Source organism: Lycium barbarum, chromosome 4 (assembly GCF_019175385.1).
Source record: "Lycium barbarum isolate Lr01 chromosome 4, ASM1917538v2, whole genome shotgun sequence".
NCBI classification, from domain to species: domain Eukaryota; kingdom Viridiplantae; phylum Streptophyta; class Magnoliopsida; order Solanales; family Solanaceae; genus Lycium; species Lycium barbarum.
In genome coordinates, this window is record NC_083340.1 from 141,873,133 (window position 1) to 141,900,284 (window position 27,152).

The 27,152-nt window shown below is 36.4% G+C and overlaps 3 protein-coding genes across 4 annotated transcripts in view; all 3 read right to left on the minus strand.

Annotated features, from left to right (window-relative positions):
* LOC132636722 (nuclear pore complex protein NUP205) overlaps nt 1–12,028 on the minus strand; it is a 36,771-nt gene extending 24,743 nt beyond the window's left edge. Inside the window, exons 1-6 of the mRNA XM_060353723.1 lie at nt 11,721–12,028; nt 10,234–10,329; nt 6,776–6,850; nt 1,378–1,482; nt 1,183–1,293; nt 577–736 (exon numbers count right to left, since the gene is read on the minus strand). Of these exons, the coding sequence (XP_060209706.1) occupies nt 577–736; nt 1,183–1,293; nt 1,378–1,482; nt 6,776–6,850; nt 10,234–10,329; nt 11,721–11,861 (688 nt within the window). The 5' untranslated portion in view covers nt 11,862–12,028. The remainder of the gene's footprint in view (nt 1–576; nt 737–1,182; nt 1,294–1,377; nt 1,483–6,775; nt 6,851–10,233; nt 10,330–11,720) is intronic.
* Nucleotides 12,029–16,492: 4,464 nt separating this feature from the next.
* LOC132636723 (beta-glucuronosyltransferase GlcAT14B-like) lies at nt 16,493–23,858 on the minus strand. 2 transcript variants are annotated; one of them, XM_060353724.1, is made up of 4 exons: nt 23,407–23,858; nt 19,520–19,595; nt 19,295–19,410; nt 16,493–17,318 (listed from the first exon to the last, which is right to left on the minus strand). In XM_060353724.1, the coding sequence occupies exons 1-4, from the start codon at nt 23,564–23,566 to the stop codon at nt 16,804–16,806; spliced, it is 867 nt and encodes a 288-aa protein (XP_060209707.1). In that variant the 5' UTR covers nt 23,567–23,858; the 3' UTR covers nt 16,493–16,803. The 2 variants fall into 2 exon arrangements, with proteins under 2 accessions (XP_060209707.1, XP_060209708.1); XM_060353725.1 differs by lacking the exon at nt 23,407–23,858 and adding an exon at nt 20,884–21,312.
* Nucleotides 23,859–24,151: 293 nt separating this feature from the next.
* Nucleotides 24,152–25,004, minus strand: LOC132636724 (beta-glucuronosyltransferase GlcAT14B-like). The gene has a single exon (XM_060353726.1). It carries the CDS (start codon nt 24,797–24,799, stop codon nt 24,173–24,175), a length of 627 nt encoding a protein of 208 aa, XP_060209709.1. The 5' UTR covers nt 24,800–25,004; the 3' UTR covers nt 24,152–24,172.
* Nucleotides 25,005–27,152: the final 2,148 nt, after the last annotated feature.

The following is a 27,152-nucleotide window of genomic DNA, read 5'->3' on the forward strand; positions in this document are numbered from 1 at the left end:
GCAATCTTCTACAACAATGTGACGAAGCTAGGTTAGCTTAGTGCTGGTTTTATAAAATACCAGGCCACTTAAACATGAAAATTACTCTTGGTTATGCACAAACAAGATGTACCAGTCATCGTCAAGAAGAACTAAAACAAAATATATGAATGATTAACCCTCCCAGTGGTCCATTGCTGGATTTACAGGAAATCATCTACGGCACAGAAATCTTTCCCTGAAACCATGCATGCCCAAATAGAACGACGAAAATATAAGTCCTCCCCATAATTCAACTACCATTTCTTCTATTTGATGATGCACGCGAAAGAAAGAAGCCTAGAAATAGAAAGGCACGGCCAAACAGACTTAACACAAAAACAAGGAGCTGCAAGAGTAACTTCTAATCAACAAAAATGCCCTTGCATAACTATATCCTTTTTGGGAGTCCACTTAAGCCACTCAAAACTTACTAACCCGTGCAATCAAAATAAAAAGAATAATGCTACAATAAGTATGTCCTAAAAAAAACAGCTTCTCTAGAAAATTATGGAAGTGAACAAAGAGAAGATCAACATATAACCATCCATAACTTACTTGCACGCACAACCAAAACAGAAAGGACAAGGCAATGAGCCAAAATGAGTCTTTCCCTAGAAACAACAGCTCTCCTTTCCACCAAAGCTCCTCTTGAATCAAGAATATAGCGTTCACAGTTAGGCCCGCCCAAACCAGCTGGCTCTTCTCGATTGAGTTCCTAAAAGTATACTCAAAATATAATATCAAGAAACCATCAGCATATAATCATTCACCTCATTTCTGCCAAAATGAACAACGAACAAATTTATATACTCATGTTTCACATGATCACACGCACTGAAAGCACATTCTCAGTATCATCGGGAGGAGGACAACAGTCTTAAATTTTGAAATAACCTGAAATTTAATTTAGATGACACTGGAAGATACTTTACAGCAAAAATATGACTCTGTTCGTACTTGATCCAAAAAAAAATATGACTTTGTTTGTACTTAAGGACATACAAATGAAAATTTTGAACGACGATTGACTTGAAGGAAAACCTACACAAACAAAACACCCATCGGACTGTCTATCTTTGCTCTGTCAATAAAGATGGTAAAAAATGAATAGATGTAACCAAAAGGGATTGACATGAAAGACAATTAAGTTAATCTAACAACCTTTATGAGTGAAATCAACCGCTTTCTAACTCCAGCATTAATGAGATCGTCCAAAAATCTCTGAATATCTGCCACAAGATCAGGTTCAAGTCCTTGGTCAAGGACAACAGCCTGCAAAATCACTTAGTCATATCTAACAAGCAGCTAACTAGACATAAATTTCTCTATCCCTTGAAACTACGAATGAAGTAATACCCTCAACAGTGTGTACAGTGCTGTTATAAGATCTCTTCTCTCAGTATACCACAGTCCAGCTGCAAGGCGGAATATCTCAAATGGCTCACGTCCCAATAATCCCCACTGCATACAGCAATAATTGGAAAGAGAGTGAAAATTGGTCAAAAAACCAAGTGAGATAAGAAAATTTTTGTATTGAAAGGAACTTAGACGTGGTGACTGAAAAACAAATTCAACTTCTAAAACAAAATGTACTTCAATCAGGGATATGTCCAGAGAGAGAGAAACTTCATTCTTTGAAACGTTTAAGATTATTGAGCTGTCCACATCATGGTTTGAAATCTCGCACATAGACGTGGCTTAGTCAACAGAATCTCTCAATAGTTAAAACTTTTGATGGGGTTGTGATACATCAAAGCAAGCGTTGAAGAAGGGAGAGTAATCTACCAGCATCAGAACATAACACCTTTAACTTAATGAATATCAGTTGATACAGCACTTCAACTCTATTGGCAGTTGTGTGAGGGTGAAAGCTCCGTCAGGGCAGGGCAGAGAGTCTGGATAATACCAGACCTAGGACTCATCACTAGGTGGTTGATTTGTAAGCACGATTGAGAAATTTGAAAAAGGATGGAGTTGCTTGTGATGCATTATTACTAAATATGACATCCAAGCGTTATAGAAGACGGGTGGAGGACTAGAGACATCACAACACCATTTGGATGTGGCTTATGGAGGGGTATTATGAAGGGGCGGGAAGATTTTAGTAGACATGTTTCTTTCAAAGTTGGAGATGGTAGCAAAGTTAGTTTTTGGACACACAAGTGGTGTAGGGAGAATGAGTTGAGGGTAGTTTTCTATATTATATAGAGTGTCCGGCCAAAGAGAGATGACAGCCCAACAAATTGCGAGGCCTCACGAGGGGGAAGTTCATTGGGATCAGTGTTGTTAAAGGCGCGCTTTAAGCCCTGAAGCGAGGCTCAAAACATATTGAGCGCTTCGCCTCGCTATGTGCGCTTCAGTGTCGTCATCAAGGCTCTAAGACATACTTTCCTTGGAATGTATGCCTCCCTTGAAAAGATGACACTAGATGATTGATATTTCACTTTATCGTGATGTTTTTACAATTTCTTTGTCCATATATTTGTTATTCATGCTTACTATTATTAGTCTTGGACTAAACATATATATATTTGTAATTTTGCACCATTGCGCTTTTTTCACTAAAGCCCACACTTTATTTGCGCTTTGGCGCTTAAAGCCCCAGCTAACCTTAGAGCTTTTTTGCGCTTTTCGCTTTTGATAACACTGATTGGGATCTGAGGTTCAGGAGGAATTTTCAGGACTGGGAGCTGGAAGAATTTTATAGTTTGGTTGAGTTACTGTATGGACATGAAATTCTTATCGATAGATCGGATATTTGGAGATGGCGAGAGAGTAGAGTTGTCTTATTCACTGTTAAATCATTTTACGAAGGTTATTAAGGAGAGATGAATGTATTTTCCCTCATCATGCTATTTGGGTTCCCAAGGTTCCGAGGAAGGTGTGTTTTTTTGCGTGGTTAGCAGCAAGGGGTGTGATATTAACAGCAGAAAACCTGAGAAAGAAGAAGATCAACCATGTAAGTTGGCGTTTCATGTGCAAGAGTACAGGTGAAGCTATGGATCATCTCTTGTTGCATTGTCAAGTGGCTAACCGACTTGGAGTGTAGAGAGTGGTTCTTGATTGGTTTGGGGTGCGATGGGTGATGCCGAGAACGGTGAAGGAGGCATTGTTTGTATGGTTGGGGTTATAGAAGGGGGAAGAGGAGTTCTAAGGCTTGGAAAGTTGCCCCGCTAGCACTGACGTGAGTTATTTGGCAAGAGCGAAATAGGAGAGCGTTCGAAGCGGTGGAACTAGATATTGTAAAGTTGCAAAATAGTCTTTTGTTTCTAGTTTGCTTTTGGTGTTCCCATGAGACCCCTGTTTGTATGAAGATTGGGTCTCTTTTTTTTAGAATCATGTTTTGATGTAGGTTCTGTCTTTTTGGTATACGGCTTGGCTTATATACGAGGTCTTTTCCCCCAATTGTTAATAAAAATACTACCTTATCAAAAAAAAAAAAAAAGGAATGTGGAAGAAGGTTGGGTAAAATTTGATTATCTCTTCCTGAGATTTGGTCGTCGGGAGAGTAATGACCAATACCAGAATGAGTTCGCATGCACTCGAGGAAGGTGGGAACAAATGTGATGCCGAGTCTTCGCAGTAGCCCTTTTAAGAGCCTTAGTTTTTCGAAGAAAATTTGCAAAGTCAACACCAATATCTTGCCATTAGTCATGAGTATTTTCACAGGGCCGGAGAGATCAACACTGGTTCCTATGGTCCTCGCGAAAATGCTTCGAGCTATGCCAGCATGCTCGGACGGACATAACTTTTTGAGGGTTGCAATATGTTGTTACAGCTTTGTGTCGTAGAATACTCTATAGGCATCTCTCGAATGTTGACTACTGCATAGACACCCGCAGTTGAATTCAAAATCCTGAAAAAAGAATGAGGTCATTTCTTACTTTTCAAAAAAAAAAAAAAACACGAATGCGGTTCAGGGATGCTTCCTTAAGAGAAGAAAAATGGAGCACGTTTCTAATTAACCTCATAGGAGATCTCATTTTGTGAAAGTACCCTTGGCTGGCGGGAAGAACCTTGGTAAGGACCATGCATTTGTATTTCACTGAGTTGATCGGATTAGAAGGGATACATTCATACACCCCGCTCAGAGTGTTGCGACAGTTCGGTTTTTGCCCAAAATACCCCTTATGATCCCACATGGCACCATACAAGGATGGTTATGATATCTTAGTTCCCACGGCATGAGTAAGAGACATGCAAGACGAGTGGGGAGAGATAATCGTGATCGACATAAGGGAGGCAACGTGGTTTACACCCGAGTATTACACTTGGTTGACCAACAGAGGCTCCGTGGTCCAGCCAAGTGGAGATAGATTTGGAGGAATCGCAGACACTAGGTTAGTCGCTTAGATTAACCTCGAGATACTACCCCACATAGACCTCACTATCACCATGTTTAGGCAAGAAGTTCGTGGTTCCGTAAATGACATGATACAACTAGGCAAAGAAGGGGAAGATATGGGTGAACCGGAGTATAACTCCAAAGATTATGACCTGGAAGACGGAGGGGTAATTGAGACATATTCAGAGGAAGAACCGGAATACTACCTTGCCGAGTACGACATGGAGGACGATGAGTCATGGAAGAAGAACTCGAGTACACCCTGGAGAAAGTTGGGAAATACAAGAGGATCCCGTGAAAGACCTCGAGTATGATCAAGGACCAGACTACGACCCTAGAACAAGCCCACCAAGACGAAATTAGGAATGATAGCCTTAGGTTCTATTCTATAACACTTCCCAAAAGAGCGCCACACGGCCAATTGTACGCCCTTGTGGCCATCCCCTGTGCTTTCATTTCAGGCTTCCATCGGCCAATCTCTTATAAGCTCCCGAAGATACTTTTTTCTAAATGGAAAGTTAAGTTTATTCTGAATCTGAAATGCGTCAAAAATGGATCATTTATCATCAGTTTTGTATGCAACGTAGGCCTACCTTCGGCAAAAAGGGGCTATGCGTGTATTAGGACACATTTTCTTTGAAACCTTCACCAATTTGGCACAATTATGTGTTTTATCTTCCTTAACTCCCGAACTAACTTCTCTTTTTCTTTTCTTTTTTCTTTTCTTTTTTACGATTACATCATTCTTATACTTACCCCAACAGAGGTTGATTTGTGTCGATTAAACGAAACTGGTTGAATCAAGTTACAACTTCAGATCCAAGAGAAGGATGACCAATCTGCAAAACACTGACCTAATGAGGACTATTCCGGCTTTAACGAACACACCCGGAAGAAGGGATGACACGCATAACGAAGAAAAAATCGCCTATCTGGAACAACTTGAAGCCCTACGAGGGAAGTTGAACCAAGTTTGAGACGTCACTCATCTAGCAGTGATACCTTTACCACGCCCTCCTCATTTCCATCTCTGGAATCTCCTGTGCTGGAGCACTTTCCAACCACCACCATGCTACAAGTACCGGATTCCTCTGCGCACCACGAATTCTCCACCTGCCTCTACTCTGACTAACCCGCAAAACATCCAAAACCACACTCCATATGTAGCCAATCTTTCCCAAGACCACCTAACTCCATAAAAACCAAATCACACAACTTCTGTTCATCGTCCAGCACGGCATATACCACAGGCACATACCGATACTCAAGAGCAATATTTTCCTCGAGTATGTGACTTGAGGCACCTGTTTTCATCACCCCCTATTGTCAGATTCTTGACTGACAAAGAACAAAGAGAAAGGAGCATGGGTAATTCCATGCAGACAAAAAGAAAAGAACCTAAAAGGTTGTGTGGAACTCTTTTGGCAAGTGTAAAAGAAAAGAATGTAGCATACCCATCGCAAGTTTTGTTGTCGATTTTGACTGTGCTTGAAAATCTCCTGCAACATTCTATTACTAAAACCCATTTAGTTATCATCATCACCTATGTTGCTCGGACCCTTCACTTTTGCCGCCGTACCCGTGTCCGACACGACACGACACGGGTTTGGGTACGGAATTCATGTCGGATCCGGTCAATAGAGATCGGATACTTTGACCGAAATTCATGACCAAATTAAAGAAAAATTTTGAGATTGTGATTTCTCAAGATAGCAAAAGGTAGAGATTTGAAGACATGAGATGGCATACCTTCAATATTATGTAGAAAATTTAACTAGTTTCTCGGAGCACGCAGTCTAGCACCTAGTAGAATGGAAGATTGAATCACATGTTTGGTACAAACTACATGTAGGTGCTTCCACAAAAAGCTCTCATAATCTAGGCATATTCTTGTAGCTATATTATTAGAATTTTGAATTATTTTTGCCGAATCCCCGCACCCGTATCCGTACCCGGATCCGTACCCACGAATCTTAAAATTTAGATCATGCCGAGTCCGACCTCTAGATCCATACCCGTATCCGACACCCGCACCCGAGTCCGAGCAACATAGATCATCACTAATATCTAATAGCTCAAAGGATTTATCGCCAGAAATGAGGAAGCCTTTCTTCACCATAGCTAAAACGGAAAGAAATGGTCATTGAAGTAGTAGCTCGTCGGAATTAACCGTATGAAAGAGAGTTAGAAAGTGAGCCTATTCCATAAGAGAGAAAAAAAAATATTATCAAACAGGAGAAGCTTAACTTTTGATTTTGTAGTTTTTCTATCATCAAACTTCTTAAATTGAATTCATCAGTTAAGAAACTTGGACCCTATAAATTGTATATTACTCTTCGTAATGAGCAAACTGATTACATAAGAAGTTTCAAAAATCTACAAGAGAAACAAAAAAGGAGAATGACTTACCTCCTGATTGGCTGAAACAAGCAACCCAACAGAGTCTACTTCATTAAGATGTAGATCATCACTCAACTTTAGGGCCTAAATATCACATAACAAATTAGACAATGCAAATGGTTTGCAACACCAAAACAAATGTGGAAGAGTAAAATTCACCCAATGCACATAGAAAAAAATGAAGCGCTCTGTTCAAAGAAAACGTAGATATAATTTGTTTAGGGGCCATTTGTTTACATTAAGATTAAAACATGTCAATCTGAATGCACATCTGAATGATTAAGGTGTTTTAGATCTGATTAAACTGTTTATTTTTAACATCTGAAGGTGTATATTTTATTTATATAAACTTAATAAATATACAATTCAAATAGAATATTAATTAAATACAATAACAATGAGGTATTAGAAAAGAAAAAAAAACATTAATCTAACAACATTAAAATTATTATTTTATAAAATTGTAAGATATCAATGAATATTTTGTATTTAATACTTAAAATTTAACTGCCTAAGGTGCAAACAGTACACATATTCCAGCAAGATTTATTTTAGAGTAAAAGAAAAGTGGAGAACGATCTTCATATGAACAAACGACAACACCATGGTTGACATTATGTGTTATCGCTTCTCCATCTCGCCCCATTTGGGCTTTCGTCCCCTTCTTCCCCTCTTATGTGGTGTTCATAAAGACCAGCAATTGCACAAAAAAAAAAAGTTCCATCGCACTTTTTCATGAAATAAGAGACCAAATAGTAGGAACCAAAATCATTGAAGGTGAAGCAATCAAAATCTGCTATGACTTTCATCTAGTAGTCCTTTGGTATTAGATAAAGTATATTTTTCATGGTAATTTATTTTTAATTGCAGTGTTAACTCACATAAAGAAAAAAAGCCTCTACAGGGGAAGAAATAGAAATCATAAGGTCTGACCAAAGCTATATGAATCTGTGATAATAATAATAATAATAATAATAATAGCATACAAGGAGAATCAATGGTACGAGGTTTGTCGAAGAAAGCAGGGCTTAAAGCGTTTATAGTTTGGAATGGTCTGAACAGTTTTAAGACTTGATCATAAATCTGACGGAATCAGATCTGTTCAGATCTAATAAGAGGTAAAATCTTTAAAAAAAAAAATTAAAAAAAAGGCTTAATGGCCTAAGGTCTGAATCATTCAGATTAAGACCTCCATTAAGTGCAAACATATGAGGCCTTAATCTCCCACCATTACGTGAACGTGTTACCACAAATCTTTTGATTAACGTGATGTTCGGGCCGGCTTGCTACTAATTCAACAAGATACCTGCTACCTCTCACTTGTGTCACAATTATTTATTTAGTTCATTCTAAGTGATTCTTGTCTCTCTCTTCCTCTAATCTCTTCCGCTAATATTTTCCAATCACAATATCCAGTAGTTATATCAGTAAATGTTGCTTGAATTCCTCTAATACCTACATTGACTTTACTTGACACAAGAGATTGCAATAGGTCAAAATGCGGTCAGGCGAGGTGAGTAAAGAGTTCTATAATCCAAAGTTTTGCCCTGCAAAATTTTTTATGTTGAATTGAGTCAGAAGGAATAAGTTGTGTGCATAAAAATCACCACATGCACCTTACAACTCAGCACAGTGGAATATCTTCCCTGGCCCACCTAAAAGTTTCTGCAACCTTCACCTAAGGCTTCATCCTGCCTGACCTTATCGCCATCCCAACTTATCTTGTACAAGTGTAGTTCTTTTTTACTGGTACGGTCATAATATATTCATTATCGAGTGAACATGGAAAAGTGCTCTTTGCATTCATTTTAGTTGAGACTTAGTTGAACAACCGAATATTAAGCACCAAATAGCATAATTTTGAAATGAATGGAAGTGATAGATAGCAGGGGTAAAAATGGGCAAATAAGCAAATGAACTATTATAGCATTTATCTCCTTAATTAAACAATATTACCACTTCGTATCGCAAAATACTAGTTTAGAACTTTTACATTATTTGAGTGACTTCAAAAACCAGACAAGATGTTAGCTCCCTACACTTTTGAACAGGGACTTAAGCCTTTGCACTTACTGTGATCTCAACACCTCCTTGCATGTGCTAAGTAATTAGCCCTACTTGTAAAAAATAATAGCCAGACTTGAAAAATAAAGGTGCCTGAAATGTTTAAAAAGAACGAAAGGGGTAGAAAGTGAAAGAAATTGAAAATTTTGTAATAATAGAAAACTTCTTGAATTTTTAAATACTCTTTACTTCTTGAAAAATTATAGCCTGCCTTAAGACATATGGGAGGCAGGAAAACCTAAAAGAAAGGAAAAGGGGGTAGAAAAAGAAAAAAAAACTAAAGAGAGAGAAAAGAAGGTTATACCTTCATAGAAATGATGAACTTACGGGATAGTGTTCTCACCAGAACACTTAGTATTTCTCCCTTAGGGGATAATGTTCTCATCAAAACCCTTAGTATTTCTTCCATTAACAAATCTAGCATATTTGAGATAGTTTCATTCATTTTGAGGAAAACAGTAATTAACACTATTTATCACTCCCTCTGTCATGAAATACTTATTACATTTCACTTATCGAGAGTCAATTTGACTAATATTTAGAGCTAGATTGGATTAGATTAATTTAATATTTTAAAATTAAAAATTAGACATTCAAAAACTATAAGAAAATCCTATAAGTTGCAATTCCGCTCATATCAATATAGTAAAAGATACTTCTTAAAATGTTGGTCAAACTTGATGTAGTTTGACTCTCGACAAGCCAAACATGACATGTATTTTGGAGAGGGAGTATAGTTTACATCCAAGAACATCTCATTAGTGGCCGCTGTGAATATGTGAATATGCACTACTACATCTCTGAGTGTAAACAGCAAAGTACAATAACTTATGGTAACCGAGAGTGTTTAATATTTTTCCCTTTTTTTGTGTGTATGTGTGTGTGTGTGTGTGTGTTTTTGGGCCATAATTTCAGGCATATTTGGTATCTTAGGACACATCCAAGAACGCCTCGTTATCGGACGCTATGAATATGCTCTTGCAGAGCTCCCAGTGTAGACAGAAAAGTGCGACAACTTATGCTAACAGAGTGTGTTTCTATTAAGATGTTGAACTGGTTCTGATATGTAAATTAATTTAAAGGACATTATTATTGCATAGAAGAGATTTCTAGCTCATATAGAGCTACAGCTCCCAAGGTTTAGCGTCTTGATAATTGCAAACTGTTCCTAATCAGATAGCTTAGCGTGAAAAAGTTTCTGTTATACAGTTCTAATTTCCAAGTGATTATGATGAAAAAGGGCAGCCCAGTGCATAAAGCATCCCACGGTAGCAAGGTCCGGGGAAGAGCCACACCCCAAGGGATTATGATGCATTTTGATAGAAATGAAAAGAGAATCCTTAAGAAAGATCATGAATTAAGTTACACAGGATACAGAAAATACAACATGGGATGGAACTCACAATTTGAACATCCTGATCATCCAGCGAAATTGGGCCAGAATCTGGAAGTCTCACTTCTTTGGACTGGACTTGAACTCGGTCCGAGGGCTTGGGGGGCTACATATTAAGGGGAAAAAATGTGAGTTTGGTCACTAATAACGTCATTCTTTCACAGTAATTCTTCCACATCACTGTCCATTGAAAATATAAGACAGTCATTTTAACCAAAACATTTCACAGGCTCAAAAAAAAAATTCTTACAGAAAAATCAACCAACGAACCAACCATTCCAAGAAAATGAGATCTACCAATAGACACAAACAATAACCTACTTTTTCTTTATTGGTAACACAAACAATAACCTACTTACGCATTGATATACATGCTTATGTATTTCAAAAATAACACTTTTACAAATTTTCAAATTAAAAATCGATAACAACCGCATAATACAACCAAACAATCAACTGCTACCCAAACCTAATTGAGGTCGGCTAGGCTATATGAATCTTCTATATCCATTCAGCAATATTAGAGACCACCTCTTTTCCTTTTGAATAAGGACTCTGCTCTTCCAACAATAAATTATCTAAGTCAAATTAAAGTTATGGTTCTTTATATCTCCCATATTTTTGTATGATTGAGAAATCCGCTGTTTTCACTTTGAAACTCTATGGATAACTAAGCTCCTATTTGGCCATAGATTTTGAAAGCTCTTTTTTGTTTTTGATGACATGGGAACCCACAGCCGCTACCCTTCGGGTGCGCACAGGGTAAACCCAGCTCCTGTGCAATAGCTCGCAAACCACATAGGAGAGGTAACCCGCACTAGGCAAGCCCGGTGCGATGAGCTCGACCCAGAAGGCAAATCCCCTGCTGTCGTAGGCAGGGGGTTTCAAACCTGAGACCTCCATTATGAAAGCCCCATGCGGGTTTGAAAGCTTTTTTTCAAAAAAAAAAAAAAATGAAAACACTCTTTGTCCAAGGAATTTGATCAGTTTTTGAAAAAAAAAAATTGAAGAAAATTTCCAAATCAGTTTTTGGGTGAAATTTTTCTTTCACTCACAAAACTTCAAATTTTTTCCAAGTAAAATGTTTCAGTTGTCACTCACTTGTCGCACTACTTCGTTGTTGCTACTGCTTTCATTTCCGTATTGTCTATCGAAAAAAGCCTCTCTATCTCTACTACATAGGGGTACGGTTTGCGTAACACACTACCCTCCACAGACCCCACACACTGAGTATGTTGTTGTTGTTGTTGTAAAATGCATGTCCAAACACAACTTCAGTTCCATAAACTATTTTTCAACACAACTTCAAAAACTCTCTTTTTCTCAAGTTTCACTTTCCCGTTTTGGCCATAGATTTTGAAGTTAAAACTTGAAGTTGTGTTTGGACATGCATTTCACTTGGAAATATTCTGAATTTGATCCAAAATCTACCTAAGCCTATGCTTTTATAGTTGAATAGCTACAGTAACACAATACAAAATAAAAATGTAAGTTTACCGGATATGTAAGGAGTGATTGGAAAGAAGGAAGAGAGTGACGAATAGCGTGAAGCAACTCAATCCTCTGTGATGGTGAAGGAGGTGTGGGTCCCAATAATGTAGATTCAATTAACGATAACAAAATCTTCGCGGACACCATTGTTGCTCAAAAAAAAACCTAGTTTTCAATGATACAGTGAAGAGATGATGAGGAGGAACAAGGCGGGAAAAAAAGAACCCTAGTTTTAGGGTTTTTCTATGGAAGAAGAAGAAGAAGAAGAAGTTAGAAGGCTTTAGTTGAGGGTAGTTTTGGCACGAGATTTTTATTTAGTTAGGTCGGTTTTAAACGAAGTGACGTTATGAATTTGATATATTAGAAAATTTTAATGATGGAGAGTTATTTTTTACTCAAAATTAATTTGGAGGTATTTTTAGCTCTTTTTTTTAAAGTAGATAGGCATTTTTGATCCTTTTTCATGAGAAAAATTAGCTTTTGTTAATAAATTGCAGTGAAAGTATTTTCTAAAAGTTGGTCTAAAACAATTGACATTTCACAAAATGAAAGTATTTATTAGCTCTCTTTTTCAAAATTGCCCTTGACGCATAATTAGGGTTATTTTAATTTGCCCTTGACACATAACTACTCAAAACTCCTTTTAGTTTTTAGGAATTAGTAAATTTCTTAATTCATGAGTCATGCTTAAAATCTCAATTATTTTGAACTGGAAGGAGTATTATTTTATTTTTTCAACTCCATTTGAAGGGTAACGATCTTAATTTTTAGGCTAAATACCTAGATAGGCCCTTTAACTTGACATAATTTTTAAGTTAGACACTTTAACTTAGTTGGTGACCAGATAGACACCTCAACTTGGTAGAAATGCATCACTTAAACACACTAGTCCTACATGGCATATCACGTACTCTTTTGTTCAATGTAGGCGCGTGAGTCAAAGTTAGAGAACTGCTGAGTCAGCTCTTCTATCAACAAAATTTTTTTATAACCCAAATTACCCTCATCTTCCTCAAATTCATCTTCACCATTGTTAAAAGAAAAGCCCTGGCGGCATAAACCTCTCTTCTCCATCTCTAAAAAGCACAACTACAACTAAAGTTCCATACTAATTCCTGTTTTTATATTATTTTTTTCACACATTCTCTTTTATCCCATGATCTTCATACTCGTTTGAAACAAAATGAAGCAAATAAAGGCCAAATTATTATTAGGAAGCTTTGACAGTTTAATAAACAGAGTCAGGTTTAAAATGTTAAAAGACTCAAACTTCAGGCTTAGAAGGATTTTGTAAATTCCCTTTTTAACGTTTCAATCAAGACAATACCATTAATCTTGAAAATTTGCATTGATTTCCTACTTAGTAAAAAAAAAAAATGCAGGTTCATAAAACTAGAAAAATTAGACAAAACGTAACCTCTTTACTTTTAGGCCTTCATCTATCAGTTAAAGAAAACCTATACTTGTCTCTGGGTTAAGTGAGAGTGGGACATGGGCGGTGGTAAGGGAGAAGAAAGAGAGATGAAGGGAACCATTGGAGAAGAAGAGTATAATAATTGATTGCTATAACTTACATGTGAATTTGCAGAAGCAAATAATGGAGAATGAAGGCAAAGTTTGATTGCTTCTTTTGGAACGAAGAAGAAGATCAAAGGGGGTTGTGTTGGAGATTTTTTTATTCCACGTGTCTCTATCTTATTCGTTCTTTGACACATCATCAGCAAGTGATGCACACGCACTTGGTTTTACTGACTTGTGTGTTTAAAAGATACATTTCTATCAAGTTGAGGTGTCTATCTGGTCACCAACTAAGTTAAAGTGTCTAACTTAAAAATTGTGTCAAGTTAAAGGGTCAATCTAGGTATTTAGCCTAATTTTTATACCTATTCTATATTCTATATTATAGCCTGTTTGGCCAAGTTTATTTTTTCTGAAAAATGTTTTTTTTTTTTTTTATAAGTGCTTATTTTTAAAAAGTGAAGTAGTTGGTCAAGTTTTTGGAAGAAAATAACCGTTTCTAGGGTAGCATAAGTTATTTTTCAGAAGCTAAAAAAATAGCTTTTATCCAAAAGTATTTTTTTTAAAAAAGTAGTTTTGATAGGGCAATTCGCCCTTTTTTTAGGGTGGTATTTAAATTTTGCCCTTCATATTTGTGGTCTTTAAGTTTTGCCCTTCGGCTAAAACCCATAGGTTTCGGGTTCGAACCCCCGCTCAGTCAAAAATTTAAAAACAAATTGCAAAGCAGAGTTTAAATTTCGCTATGCCCCCTCCGGCAGACTTTTAGTTATGTTTAACTAAAAGTCTGCCGGAGGGGCAGACTTTGCCTTGAAGCATATATACGTATTTTTTTTTAATTTTTCAAGGTAAACTTTTAGTAATGCCTTAACTAAAAGTGTGCCCCATAAAACATAACTAAAAGTATGCCCCATAAGGCGTAAGTTTGCCTTAAGGCATAACTAAAAGTTTGTCTTATAAGACAAAGTTTAAATTTTGCTATGCCCCCTCCGGCAGACTTTTAGTTGTGTTTAACTAGAAGTCTGCCGGAGGGGGCAGACTTTTAGTTGTGTTTAACTAAAAGTCTGCCCCCTCCGGCAGACTTTTAGTTGTGTTTAACTAAAAGTCTGCCCCCTCCGGCAGACTTTGCCTTGAAGCATATATATATACATACATATATATATATATATATATATATATATATATATTTTTTTTTTTTTTACTTTTCAAGGTAAACTTTTAGTTATGCCTTAACTAAAAAGTGTGCCCCAAAGACATAACTAAAAGTATGCCCATAAGGCGGAACTTTTCCTTAAGGCTTAACTTAAACTTTGTCTTATAAGGCAAAGTCTATGCCTTAAGAAAAGTTCTTGCCTTATGGGGCATAATTTTGTTATGCCTTAACTAAAATTCTGCCCCATAAGGCATAACTAAACTATGTCTTAGGAAAAATTCTGCCTTATGGGGCAGACTTTTAGTTATGCCGGATCCGGCATAACTTTAACTTTTCCTTAAAGATTGTATGCTGGATCCGGTATACACTCCCCCAGTCCTGCCTGGCGAAGTTATTTTTTTATTTTATGCCTGAGCGGGGGTTCGAACCCAGAACTTCATGTATTCGCCCACCTTTTCAAGCAAAGGGCAAAACTTAAAGACCACAAATATGAGGGGTAAAATTTAAAGACCACAAATTTGAAGGGCAAAAATTAAAGGCCACCCCAAAAGAAGGGCAATCCGCGCAAAAAATGGTTTTGATACACTAATTGTTGCTTAAAAGTGTTTTTTTAATTAATTATCCAAATATACACTATTTTTCGCCAAAAGTATTTTTATGAAAAACACTTTTCAAAATAAGTTGATTTTAAAAGCTTGGCTAAACAAGCTATTACTCGTATATATGTTACGGAATTTTTTCGTTTATGTCCCTTCGACCAAATTTAATTACCGGCAGTAGTCCGAATATACAAAATCTGTGCACTTATATGTATACTATTCGTATATTATATGTACAGTATTCGTATATTATATGCATAAATATATAAAACATATAATTATGTAAACTAGCTCACCCAAAGCTATTGGGGTGTAATTATTCCAAAAATCCTTATTTTACTAGTAATAGCATGATTTTATAGTCACATAAATACTATGACAATGTTTGGCTCGGAAGTTGCAGAAGAATCTATTTCTTTTTTAAGTTTTATGGTGGCCATAAAATGAACCAACTACAATATTAGTTATTGTTCCATTTTTAATTGATTTGTTAGATTATAGACCGACTTAAAATGTCAACTTATCTTATATATTGTGTTATTAGTAATGAATAAAAATATTGAAATAATAACTGCATAATTAGTTTTGATATAGAAAACATTTGAAATCTGACATTTAAATAAATTTTCATGCTTGAGAGTTGTGAGAGCCATACGGAATATTACTACTAAAGGATGTGTGTCAAAATTGTAACGTTCCATGAGGTGTTAGGTTCAAATTTCAATAGAGACAAAAAAAAATTAGTTGATTTCTTCTTATATGTCTAAACTTTGGTGGTTGAGTACCCCCTACTTCTGGTAGGAGAAAGTACACACACAGTGCAATAGTCGAGGAAAGTATAGGAGGATCGGGAACCACCATCATCAGAAAAATCATGTCTTTCTTCGCACACCAAAAACTATTAGGACCTAAATTAATCAACGACGATGGACAGAGGCACCTTAGAGTAAGGTGTTCCTCAAGTATATGTATATACAAAGATATGAACACCCTAAATAAGACGTGGAATTTTTAACTTCTATTTAGACATTTGCGCCCTTCATCTTTGTGAATGGAGACATGACCCGGCTTGTGTAGTTCTAACAACTAGCCGGATCATTGTATACAATCGCGAGTAGTAATAGGGAGTTCTATTACACCGAAGACCAACTTTGAATTAACCAAACTAAGGCCATCTCGTGCAATCATGATTAAAGTTATTTGTTTCACACTTTGACATCAAGATTTCAAATCTTTATCCCAACATTCTTTCCGAGTAAGATGCAGGTTACTTAAAAGAATTTGTTATACACATCCTATTGAAGGTGTAAAACCCTTCAATTCCTAGCTTTCACTTTGAGAAGAAGTATGATTTCCAGGCGCACCCAAGTTCTAGAAGAGTTTTTATTTTTATTTTTTATAAACGTGATGTCTGGACTAGTTTGCACATACCTCAACTAATTTCATGGGACACTTGGTATTATCTACCACCAGCACATATACCAGTTATTTAGAAGAATAATTATGAACTCTTGTTTAAAATAAATGTATTGTAGCATAGCATTAATCATGCCTTTCAATAATGTGCCTCATTCACTAATAGTAACATCCGATCAGCCATTTGGCGAACAAAAATTTACAAGCAATTGCTAGAAAGAAGGGGGGAAACAAAACATCCTATAAACCATACAATTCTACCTGTCTTAAACCTTATAGCAGTATGTAGTATAGCTGCTCCATCCCCCACTTATTACACCATTTGAGGGCAGTAAGCAACAATCAACTAATCCGTCATTCAACCGCGAGACTTCCATTTAGTACACCATTTGCAACCAGTAAGGAACTAAAGGCAGTGCTTTGAGTTGAAATCTTTATCCGACAACAAACCAGAAATAAGACTTTTTATTCTCTGTGCACCTGGTCCAGGTCTCAGTGAAGTTATGTTTTTTAAAATATACTGTGAGATGCTAGCATTTGCATCCCCACCATCAAACCAACTACCAGGGACAAAACCATCGATTTTCCGTCCCAAGAGCTCGGAATCAATCTTGTCAAGCACGGGTTCGTTCCTTCCGAATTTTCTTGCAAATGATGCATTGCTGTTGACCATGTTCTGGTAATCATTAAGTGTTAGAACATGTGGATGTTGCTTTGGAGGGTTGTCCCAGGATATAAAATGAAGGTCGTGATTCACTGTGGTGTTCTTGAACTCTTCTGCATTGCATATGACAGTGTGGAAATATCCTTCGGGTGTTGAAAGGAAGTTGGCGTAGTACATTAAGACTATCCTCGGGAGGTTATCCCATCCCCATAAAAGGTACTCCATAAAGGGGCGAGAGAGCATCATCCATGCAGAGCCTGAGGAAATACAATAACGGAGCATTTTCAGAATCTTTATAGGTTATGGATAATGATATATGATTGTACAGAAGAAAAAATTTATATTGCTAATTTTGTAGCCGAGTGACAGACTGCAGAATTGAAACACTGATCACACAGGAACAAAAAAAGAGGGAACTTGACCTATGAGAACTTATTCCATGTAAGAAACTTTATATAGGTGCAATTAATAGGGGTGGCAAAATTAGCCCTGAAAACATGACCCGCCCAGCCCAAACATGAGCAGCCCATTTATTAATTCTGACCATTTTGACACGCCCAAATTCAGCCCAACCCGCCATTTGACACCCCTAGTCCAATAGAATAGTGCTTGCTTGACATGAGTTGGTCTATCACTGCCACATTGATAAAGTATTCACTTTGATATTCAAGACGGAAAAAAATGGCAGTTTGAAGTGTCTTTGCTTTCGTCTTTCTATTTTGCAGAACTCCTCCTCACAAACCCTTGAGAAGGAGCCCAAGTACAAGGAAATAGAGGCAAACATTGAGAATTTCTGCATATCAAGATCTCCTTTTCAATTCGTACAAATTTTCTGTTCAGTCATCTTTGTATAGTTTTGCCAGAAGTTTGTGTAATCAGGTCAGGTCTGATATCCTTCCCGGTTTCATACAATTTGACGACTCAGACACTCAAACAATCATGCTTTACGTTATAACAAAACATAGTTCACTATAGAATGTGTTGGATTGTATCGTAGTATGGGACAACCACACTTGAACAAAGCGAAAAGTAACAGTTTAATTGCATAGTAGACAATTAAAAAGGGCAGCTGATTCTCAGGCAACAGTAGGAAGATAAGGTGCACCAGGGTTTGGAGTTTTAAGCAATTAGAGAGAGCGCACATTTTTTAATTTGATCATATTCTCAACACGCCCCCTCACGTGCCAGCTCGATTTTTTTTTTTTTTAAATGATCCAAGCACGTGGAATTTCTTTTTGATAAAATGTAGCAGTGAGATTCGAACCCACGACCTCTGCCTGCTCTGATATCATATTGAAGTGTGTGACCATCTTATCTAAAAGCTTAAGTCGTTAGAGAGAGCACACATTTATTAATAAAATTATTTTCTCAACAGGTTGTCTCATACTATAGGCCCTTTCAATAAAGTCATCTGTGTGATATTTCTCACTTTAAATTTTACATTGTTCTGTTTCCAAACCAACCATTTCTTCGCCACACAAAAACCCAAGTTTTTCTCTAAAAAGCATATTTTCCCTAAAATCTATACTTTTGTGTAACCTTCTTGAGAATAGGCCTCTGGCTATCATGAACTCCACAGGGAGTTTTACCCTTTAACTCATTTGGTGTTTGAAGAAGAAGTTTACGAACGAAAGAGGAAGAAAACAGTCACCAAGTGGAAGTTCCAATAGATTCGCTATGCATAAACCTGAAAGGATGCAAACGAAAATTCTTGAAGTATATATGATACTAAGGGGTCGTTTGGTAGGAGGTATTAGAGAAAATAATATTGGTAGTAGCTTTGGTATAATACACCCTATTTAGTAATATTTTTATACATAGTAAACCATGGCATTAACAAAACCGGTATTATTCCTATATAAATACACCCTACAACAACAACAAACCAAACAGTCGATAAAAGATAATGCCAGCTGAACTAATACACCTTATTCAGTATTATTCTTATACACCCTACAAAACAACCCCTAAGTTGTTAACTGTAGCAGGTTTTGACAGCCAAATACACACGGCTAACTTGTGGAGATCTTACGGCAGAATTGGCTGAAAACAGCCCTAAAACCAGCCCAAAGAACAATTTAGAGGTGCTTTATTGGAGATTTTAGACAAGTTAATATAGCTTTGAAAGCTGAGAATCGCAATTAAGAAAGCAAAGCAGCAAAAAAGCCAAAAGAGCTTGATTGACTCTTTTTCCATCAACCACAATTAACACACAAATGCACAAAATTCTCACCTGTGAATAGTTTAAATGCTGTAGGAATACTCCTTTTCTGTGGTATCCAGAATAGATCTGATTTATTCAGGCTGTATAACCCTGAATCGATTAATACAGGCCTGGCTCTGTGGTATCTACAAGCAGAAATATAAAATCTTAGTACGCTAAACATACTGACTCAATCTCATTAAATCTAATCACCAAAAATAAGTTGATTGATCAAATGAAAAGTGATTCACATACTCCTTCCATCCAAGGTCACTTGTATGCTCAATAAAATTAAGTTCTCTCGGCACGGTTGAAAAAGTATGAAGTAAATCTGCCACACACAACATCAAAGCACAGGATCAAAAGGAAGACAGTCAACAAACCAATTTTTGCACTTATATTACATGGGCTGCTTAGAACAATTTCGAACCAATGTCTAATTTGGATCAAATAAATTTATTAATTAACTTGTCAGATGATAGGATTAGCATAAGAGTAAGGCTAAAAGTGTTCCAACAACAATCCGCTGCACACAAAAGCGCCTTCCCTCCCGCGAAAAAAAAAAGCAAAAAAAAAAAAAAAAAAAAAAGGAATTCAAACCAGTGTAGCAATCAAGTACATAAATATTTTGTAGGGATCTGCTTAGGTTAATTTTCTATTTTGATCTTTACACAAATAGCCGGCCGGATTCACTGTTTACTTTTCCAAGCCAGTATACATATATACTAAACGGTTATACACACATTAAATATGGACTATATTGTATACATATATTATACGTCCGCCGTCTATTTTTAGTTCAAGCGGTTCGGTGGCTACTAAAAAATTGTTGTTTTTAAGGCAAATTAGGATTCTCTAAAATCTCACATTTATATTTGCACAACATACAAATCTTTTCTCAATGAACCAGTTCCTGCACTTATATTAAATGCAAGCGGCTTAAAACAACTTCGGATCAATGTCAAGATTAGATCCCAAACTAGTCGGGTCACTATACGAATATTCTGTACCCATCACGTTCTATTTAGGCTCATCTCATTTGAATAAAAGATTTGTTGTTGAAGCTAAATTAGGGTTATCTTAAATCCCACACTTATATTTACACAAAAATACAAGTCCTTTTTTCAAATTAAAAACACTCTTGACAAGTATCAGGCATGAAGTAACAACAATAACAACTATAAGTCTCACGGTCTGTTTGGTATGGAGGAAAATATTTTCTAGGGTTTGGTTGATCAAAATATTTTGGATAACATTTTCTCTAGGAAAATGACTTTCCTAATGGGGGACTTTCTTATTTCGACTTCCACCACCACAAATGGCCCTATAAATGTAATTGTCACCGTTATTCTCACTCTTACAATGGAAGTATTTATACAGATTTGAGATTGAAGAAACTAGTTGGCATCACCTATATTAAAAATAATAGAAAGGAAACAATAGCAAGCAAGTACCACATTTGTCCAAACTGAAAACCAAGAATGTCAGCAAATGAAAGTGAAATTGAAATACTGAACAAACTATGACAACTAGTTCAGAAAAGGAAACTCACTAGCAAAGACACACAAAAGGGCAAAGATATATAAAAAAGATTGCAACAAATAGTTTTAACTACATACCATCTTGTGTCACCAAAGGATAATCAGAAGCACTAAGATTGATAAACCAATCCCACTCACCACCTTCCTTAAGCAATATAGCAGCAGCATGAAGTGTATTACTAACCATAGTTGGCCCTCTATAAGTAACCAAATTAGATCTCACAACAACTCCAACATTCCAACTTTAACAAACAAAGGTTCCCTTTTTACAAAATTAACCAACTCTAATCTCTCATCAGCTGGTGCTTCAAGGTCTAAATGTACAACATATTCAATTGATGGTATAATGACTTTAATGTCCTCTTTAAGCTCTCCCCATCTCCACTTGACCCACCCTCCTTAATAGAAGTCTATGTACACTTGTGGGACCACGCTGGGTATGTTATTGCACGTAGTAGAAGTAGCGAAAACAAGTGACATTCCAAGCTCATCGTCTCCTCTCCACCCCCAACCCCCACTCATTGACCAACACACACCCCCTCCCCACCAGTCCCCACCCCCACCTCCACCCTACTTCCACTGCCATAGTGTATTCCTACATTACTTTTTTTTTTTTCTTACTTACCAAAACCCAAAAAAAGTAAGAAAACCAATTATTTTCTGATAAGACAAAGTACATTCTATGTTTTGATGATTGTCAAACTGCTGGAGAAAGGGAGAGAGACCTGGTTCGCGATCTGCTCTCTCTATATGTTGTATAGTCAGCAACAACAACTGTAACGCTGCACTGCCAACTGCACGACTATACAACAGTGCTGCGGCCCATGCTTTAAGTCAAACATGAGATGAGTGGTCTCTATCTCACCCACATGCTCCCCAATATATATACAACTTATTCCAACATACTAGGTATCAATTGAAAACCTAAACCAGCTCGTGCAAATTCTTGCTGCCACAAGTTCTCAAGTGCTCTCAAGAACAAAGTCACTTGCAAGCTGAAGAACCTGATCCAGACACCAGATTATGTTTAAGTTCTTTAGGTTGTTGTGAGTCTTTGTTCACATGCTCTTTAAATTGTAAACCTACTCTTCTTGCAAGAAGCTGTTGTAGGTATCATAAATTCTCAGTAGTTGTTAGGCAGTTTACCTATTCAATCTATTGAGTGGTATCTTTGGCTAGAGTTAGTCAAGTGTATTAGTTGGTTTGGCTAGAGTTAGTCAAACGTGGTTGTGAGCTTGGCTAAGGGTAGTCAAGAGGTGTGGCTTACAATAGGTGTATGTAAGGGTGAGGGATTTATGTGAGTTAAATTCCTAGATTGCAAGAGGTTGTAATCTGAAGTTGCTAGGTGATAGTGGAGTTGAAATCCTACGTGGTAGGTCGTAGTTTTTAATCCCTTGAGCAAGAAGTTTTCCACGGTAAAATCTTGTGTTATTTACATTCTGCACTGTCTGTAAGAACTGGTAGACAACCAGGTCTCTCCATATACTGTTTGGTGGAGCACTGTTTATAACATTTTCCAAGAAGACATTTTCCTTCATACCAAACACACCCTTAATCAAAACTAGTTGGCATCACCTATATTAAAAATAAAAGAAAGGAAGCAATAATAAGCAAGTAACCACATTTATTCAATCTGAAAAACCAAGAATCTCAGCAAATAAAACAAAGAATACTCCACAAGCAAACACACAGAAAAAGAGCAAAGATATATAAAAATATAGCAAGAAATAGTTTTGAACTACATACCATCTTGTGTAACCAAAGGATAATCAGAAGCACTAAGATTGATAAACCAATCCACTCACCACCTTCCTTGAGCAAAATAGTAGCAGCATGAAGTGTATTACTAACCATAGTTAGCCCTCTATAAGTAACCAAATTAGATCTCACAACAACTCTTAACATTCCCAACTTTAACAAACAAAGGTTCCCTTTTTACAAAATTAACCAACTCTAATCTCTCATCAGCTGGTGCTTCAAGGTCTAAATGTACAACATATGATTCAATGGATGGTATAATGACTTTAATGTCCTCTTTAAGCTCTCCCCATCTCCACTTGACCCACCCTCCTTAATAGAAGTCTATGTACACTCCACTTGTGGGACCACGCTGGGTATGTTATTGTACTTAGTAGAAGTAATGAAAACAAGTCCACAAGTGACATTCCAAGCTCATCATCTCCTCTCCACCCCCAAACCCCACCCATTGACCAACACACACACACCCAACCGCCAGTCCCCGCCCTCACCTCCACCCTACTTCCACCGCCATAGTGTTTTCCTACATTACATACAAATGCTCTTGGGACGATTTTTTTTTTTTTGCTTACTTACCAAAAACCGGAAAAAAAAGTAAGAAAACCAATTATTTTCCAAGAAGACATTTTCCTTCATACCAAACACGCCCTTAATCAAAACTAGTTGGCATCACCTATATTAAAAATAAAAGAAAGGAAGCAATAACAAGCAAGTAACCACATTTATTCAATCTGAAAAACCAGGAATCTCAGCAAATAAAGCAAATGATACTCCACAAGTAAACACACAGAAAAAAGGCAAAGATATATAAAAAGATTGCAACAAATAGTTTTAACAACATACCATCTTGTGTAACCAAAGGATAATCAGAAGCACTAAGATTGATAAACCAATCCCACTCACCACCTTCCTTAAGCAAAATAGCAGCAGCATGAAGTGTATTACTAACCATAGTTGGCCCTCTATAAGTAACCAAATTAGATCTCACAACAACTCTTAACATTCCCAACTTTAACAAACAAAGGTTCCCTTTTTACAAAATTAACCAACTCTAATCTCTCATCAGCTGGTGCTTCAAGGTCTAAATGTACAACATATGATTCAATGGATGGTATAATGACTTTAATGTCCTCTTTAAGCTCTCCCCATCTCCACTTGACCCACCCTCCTTAATAGAAGTCTATGTACACTCCACTTGTGGAACCACGCTGGGTATGTTATTGTACTTAGTAGAAGTAACGAAAACAAGTCCACAAGTGACATTCCAAGCTCATCATCTCCTCTCCACCCCCAAACCCCACCCATTGACCAACACACACACCCCCAACCGCCAGTCCCCGCCCTCACCTCCACCCTACTTCCACCGCCATAGTGTTTTCCTACATTACATACAAATGCTCTTGGGACGATTTTTTTTTTTTTTGCTTACTTACCAAAAACTGGAAAAAAAAAAAAGTAAGAAAACCAATTATTTTCCAAGAAGACATTTTCCTTCATACCAAACACGCCCTTAATCAAAACTAGTTGGCATCACCTATATTAAAAATAAAAGAAAGGAAGCAATAACAAGCAAGTAACCAGATTTATTCAATCTGAAAAACCAGGAATCTCAGCAAATAAAGCAAATGATACTCCACAAGTAAACACACAGAAAAAAGGCAAAGATATATAAAAAGATTGCAACAAATAGTTTTAACAACATACCATCTTGTGTAACCAAAGGATAATCAGAAGCACTAAGATTGATAAACCAATCCCACTCACCACCTTCCTTAAGCAAAATAGCAGCAGCATGAAGTGTATTACTAACCATAGTTGGCCCTCTATAAGTAACCAAATTAGATCTCACAACAACTCTAACATTCCCAACTTTAACAAACAAAGGTTCCCTTTTTACAAAATTAACCAACTCTAATCTCTCATCAGCTGGTGCTTCAAGGTCTAAATGTACAACATATTGATTTAATGGATGGTATAATGACTTTAATGTCCTTTTTAAGGTCTCACCATCTCCACTTGAACCAGATATCAAATATGCTAATCTTGGTATTGTTGAAATTGGTCTAGTAGATGATATATGTAGTTTAGATTCAACAAAGATTGGAACTTTAGCTTTAATTGGTGAGTTTTGAAATGGATTTTTAGTAGAAAGTGTGAAAATGATTAAGGAAAAAGAGATTAAAAGAGCAAAAGCTAGAGGTACCATCCATTTTGTTTTCTTTATGGTAAGTTCCATATTTTCTTGATCTGCTATTTTCAAGATTCTTTTTTTTTCTTTTGGTTTCTATATGTTCTTGGAAAATAGTACTACCATTCTTTGAGCTTATTGCTCTTTTTTGTTCTCTCCTATGAGTTGATGAAAATCTTTTGTGACTGTTCACAGAAAGTTTGGAGAGTTGTAAAAAGTTTTTTTTTTTTTTTTTTTTTGTGCACAAATCTTGATTAATTCTATCTATTGTGTCAAATGCGGGTAGTGGGGTCCACCAACAACACAAGTGTTATAATGAAGTGAATAATCTGTCTCTTTTTTGAGTGAAGATGTTTGTTTTATGATGTTCTGAATATATTCTATAGTTCAAGAATCATGTTTTATCTGTAGAAAAAGAGTCATGTAGGTGTTTGGACATTGAGTTAATTCTTATTGGGAAAAAAAGAGTAGTAGTGAAGTTAAGTTAGAAAAAGTTATTTGAAAATTAAAGTTAAATCTTAGTTTTGTGAGAGAACTAAAAAGTATTTAGGATTAGTTTTTAAACTTAAAAAACTCAACTTCAAGTTAGAGTTAAAAAACTAGTTAAAATGTATGACCAAATTGGATATGAGTCGTCATGGAGTTATGAATTTTAAGAAAAAAGAATAGAAGGTTCCCTTATGTTAAGGGATTTAATTTAACATAGAATAAATTATTTTTATCTATTTTCTCTTTGGCTTCTATATGTTCTTGGAAAATACCATAGTTGAGCTTTGTTCCTTTGTTCTCATATGAGTTGAAATTATTGTGACTGTTCACGGAAAGTTTGGAGAGTTGTAAAAATGCATTTTTTGCGTTGGTTGTACTGTATAAGAAATCTTGCTTAATTCTCTCTTCTTCTTTTTTTTTTTTTTTTTTTCATTCTTGATTAATTCTCTAAACATGGTGTCAATATAGTTAGTGGGTCCCGCCACCAACACAAGCGTAATGAAGGGAATAATCTATCTGTTTTTGGGGGAAGATTTTTATTCTATGATGTTTTGAATATATTCTAGTTAAATAATCATTTTTCTAGCAGAAAATCGTTTTTTTTTCTAAGGATAAAAAATGGTTTCTGATATGAGATTTACGAACTTTTTTTTTTTTTTTTGAATATCGCCAACTTAAACTAACGTGTGTATGACATATCAGAAGTAGCGAGGGAGTTAGAAATTATAAAAGGCGTGTTCAATTAATGCACAAAAAAGAGTAAACTTAGAAGTTTTCGTTATACTTTGGGATATAACTATTTATATAAAGGGAAAAGGACATCACGTGACCTTTAGAGAATATATAGGATAAATTTTAGCCCTAAATAGTCATAAGTACCCGAGACTCTAGGAACAAATTAATGTCAAGACCTAGCCACTTTTGTCTCTCTCTCTCCAATTTTTGTTATGGAATGGAAGAAACGGGAGAAAAAATCGACTGAACAAAAACCTATTGCATTAATTTTGTCTCTTGCATTGAAAATAAAAGACTATATCGCTATTTTGTAGAGAACTAAGGAGAATAAAATAAAAGAAAATATGTTATTTTCCTTATAGATATTAAACTAAAAGGAAGCTAAATATTCTGTAATAAATGTAGAGACTAGACTTACAAGAAAACTAAATATACTAGAATATTCGTAGACTTAAAGTAAAGTATAGATACTAAACTAAAAGGAAGCTAAATATTTCTGTAATAAATGTAGAGACTAGACTTACAAGGAAACTAAATATTCTAAAATATTCCTAGACTAAAATTTATTCGACGAATCTCTGTCGGAAAATTTATTCGACGAATCTCTTTCTGGATTTTTTATGTTTTAACGCCATTATTAGGCGGTGTTTGCTTTCATTTTCATCTACTTCGAACCCACTGGAGTTCATGTAAAGTGGTATGACTGTTCACCTCGTCGGAGTTCACGTTCTCCGACCACCAACGGCCCTTTGAAACCCTAGTTAGCTCACAAGTTGATCGCCGAAGGACAGGATCTTCGAGCTCCTCCTGTCAGATCTGTGTCGCCTGAGTTTTGCTGCTCCTTCGAAGAACGTGCTTTTGCTGGAGTTCATGTCAAAACCATGAAACCATCATATCTATGGTCATTTGGTACATATCTGGCAGGAAAACTTTTCTGTTGGTCTCCATTCTTCTCCGATAATCCTTGCTTGTGTGGTCCATAAGATGAAAGTAGAATAAATGAGGATATTGAGATGGATGTGTTGGCTTACTAGTAGAGTTATGGTAAAAAATGAAGATATTCGGGATAAGGTGGGAGTGGCCTCTATGGTGGACAAGATGCAGGAGGCGAGACTGAGATAGTTCAGATCTCAGCCATGTTCAGATGGGAGATACAGATATGCCAGTGAGGAGATGT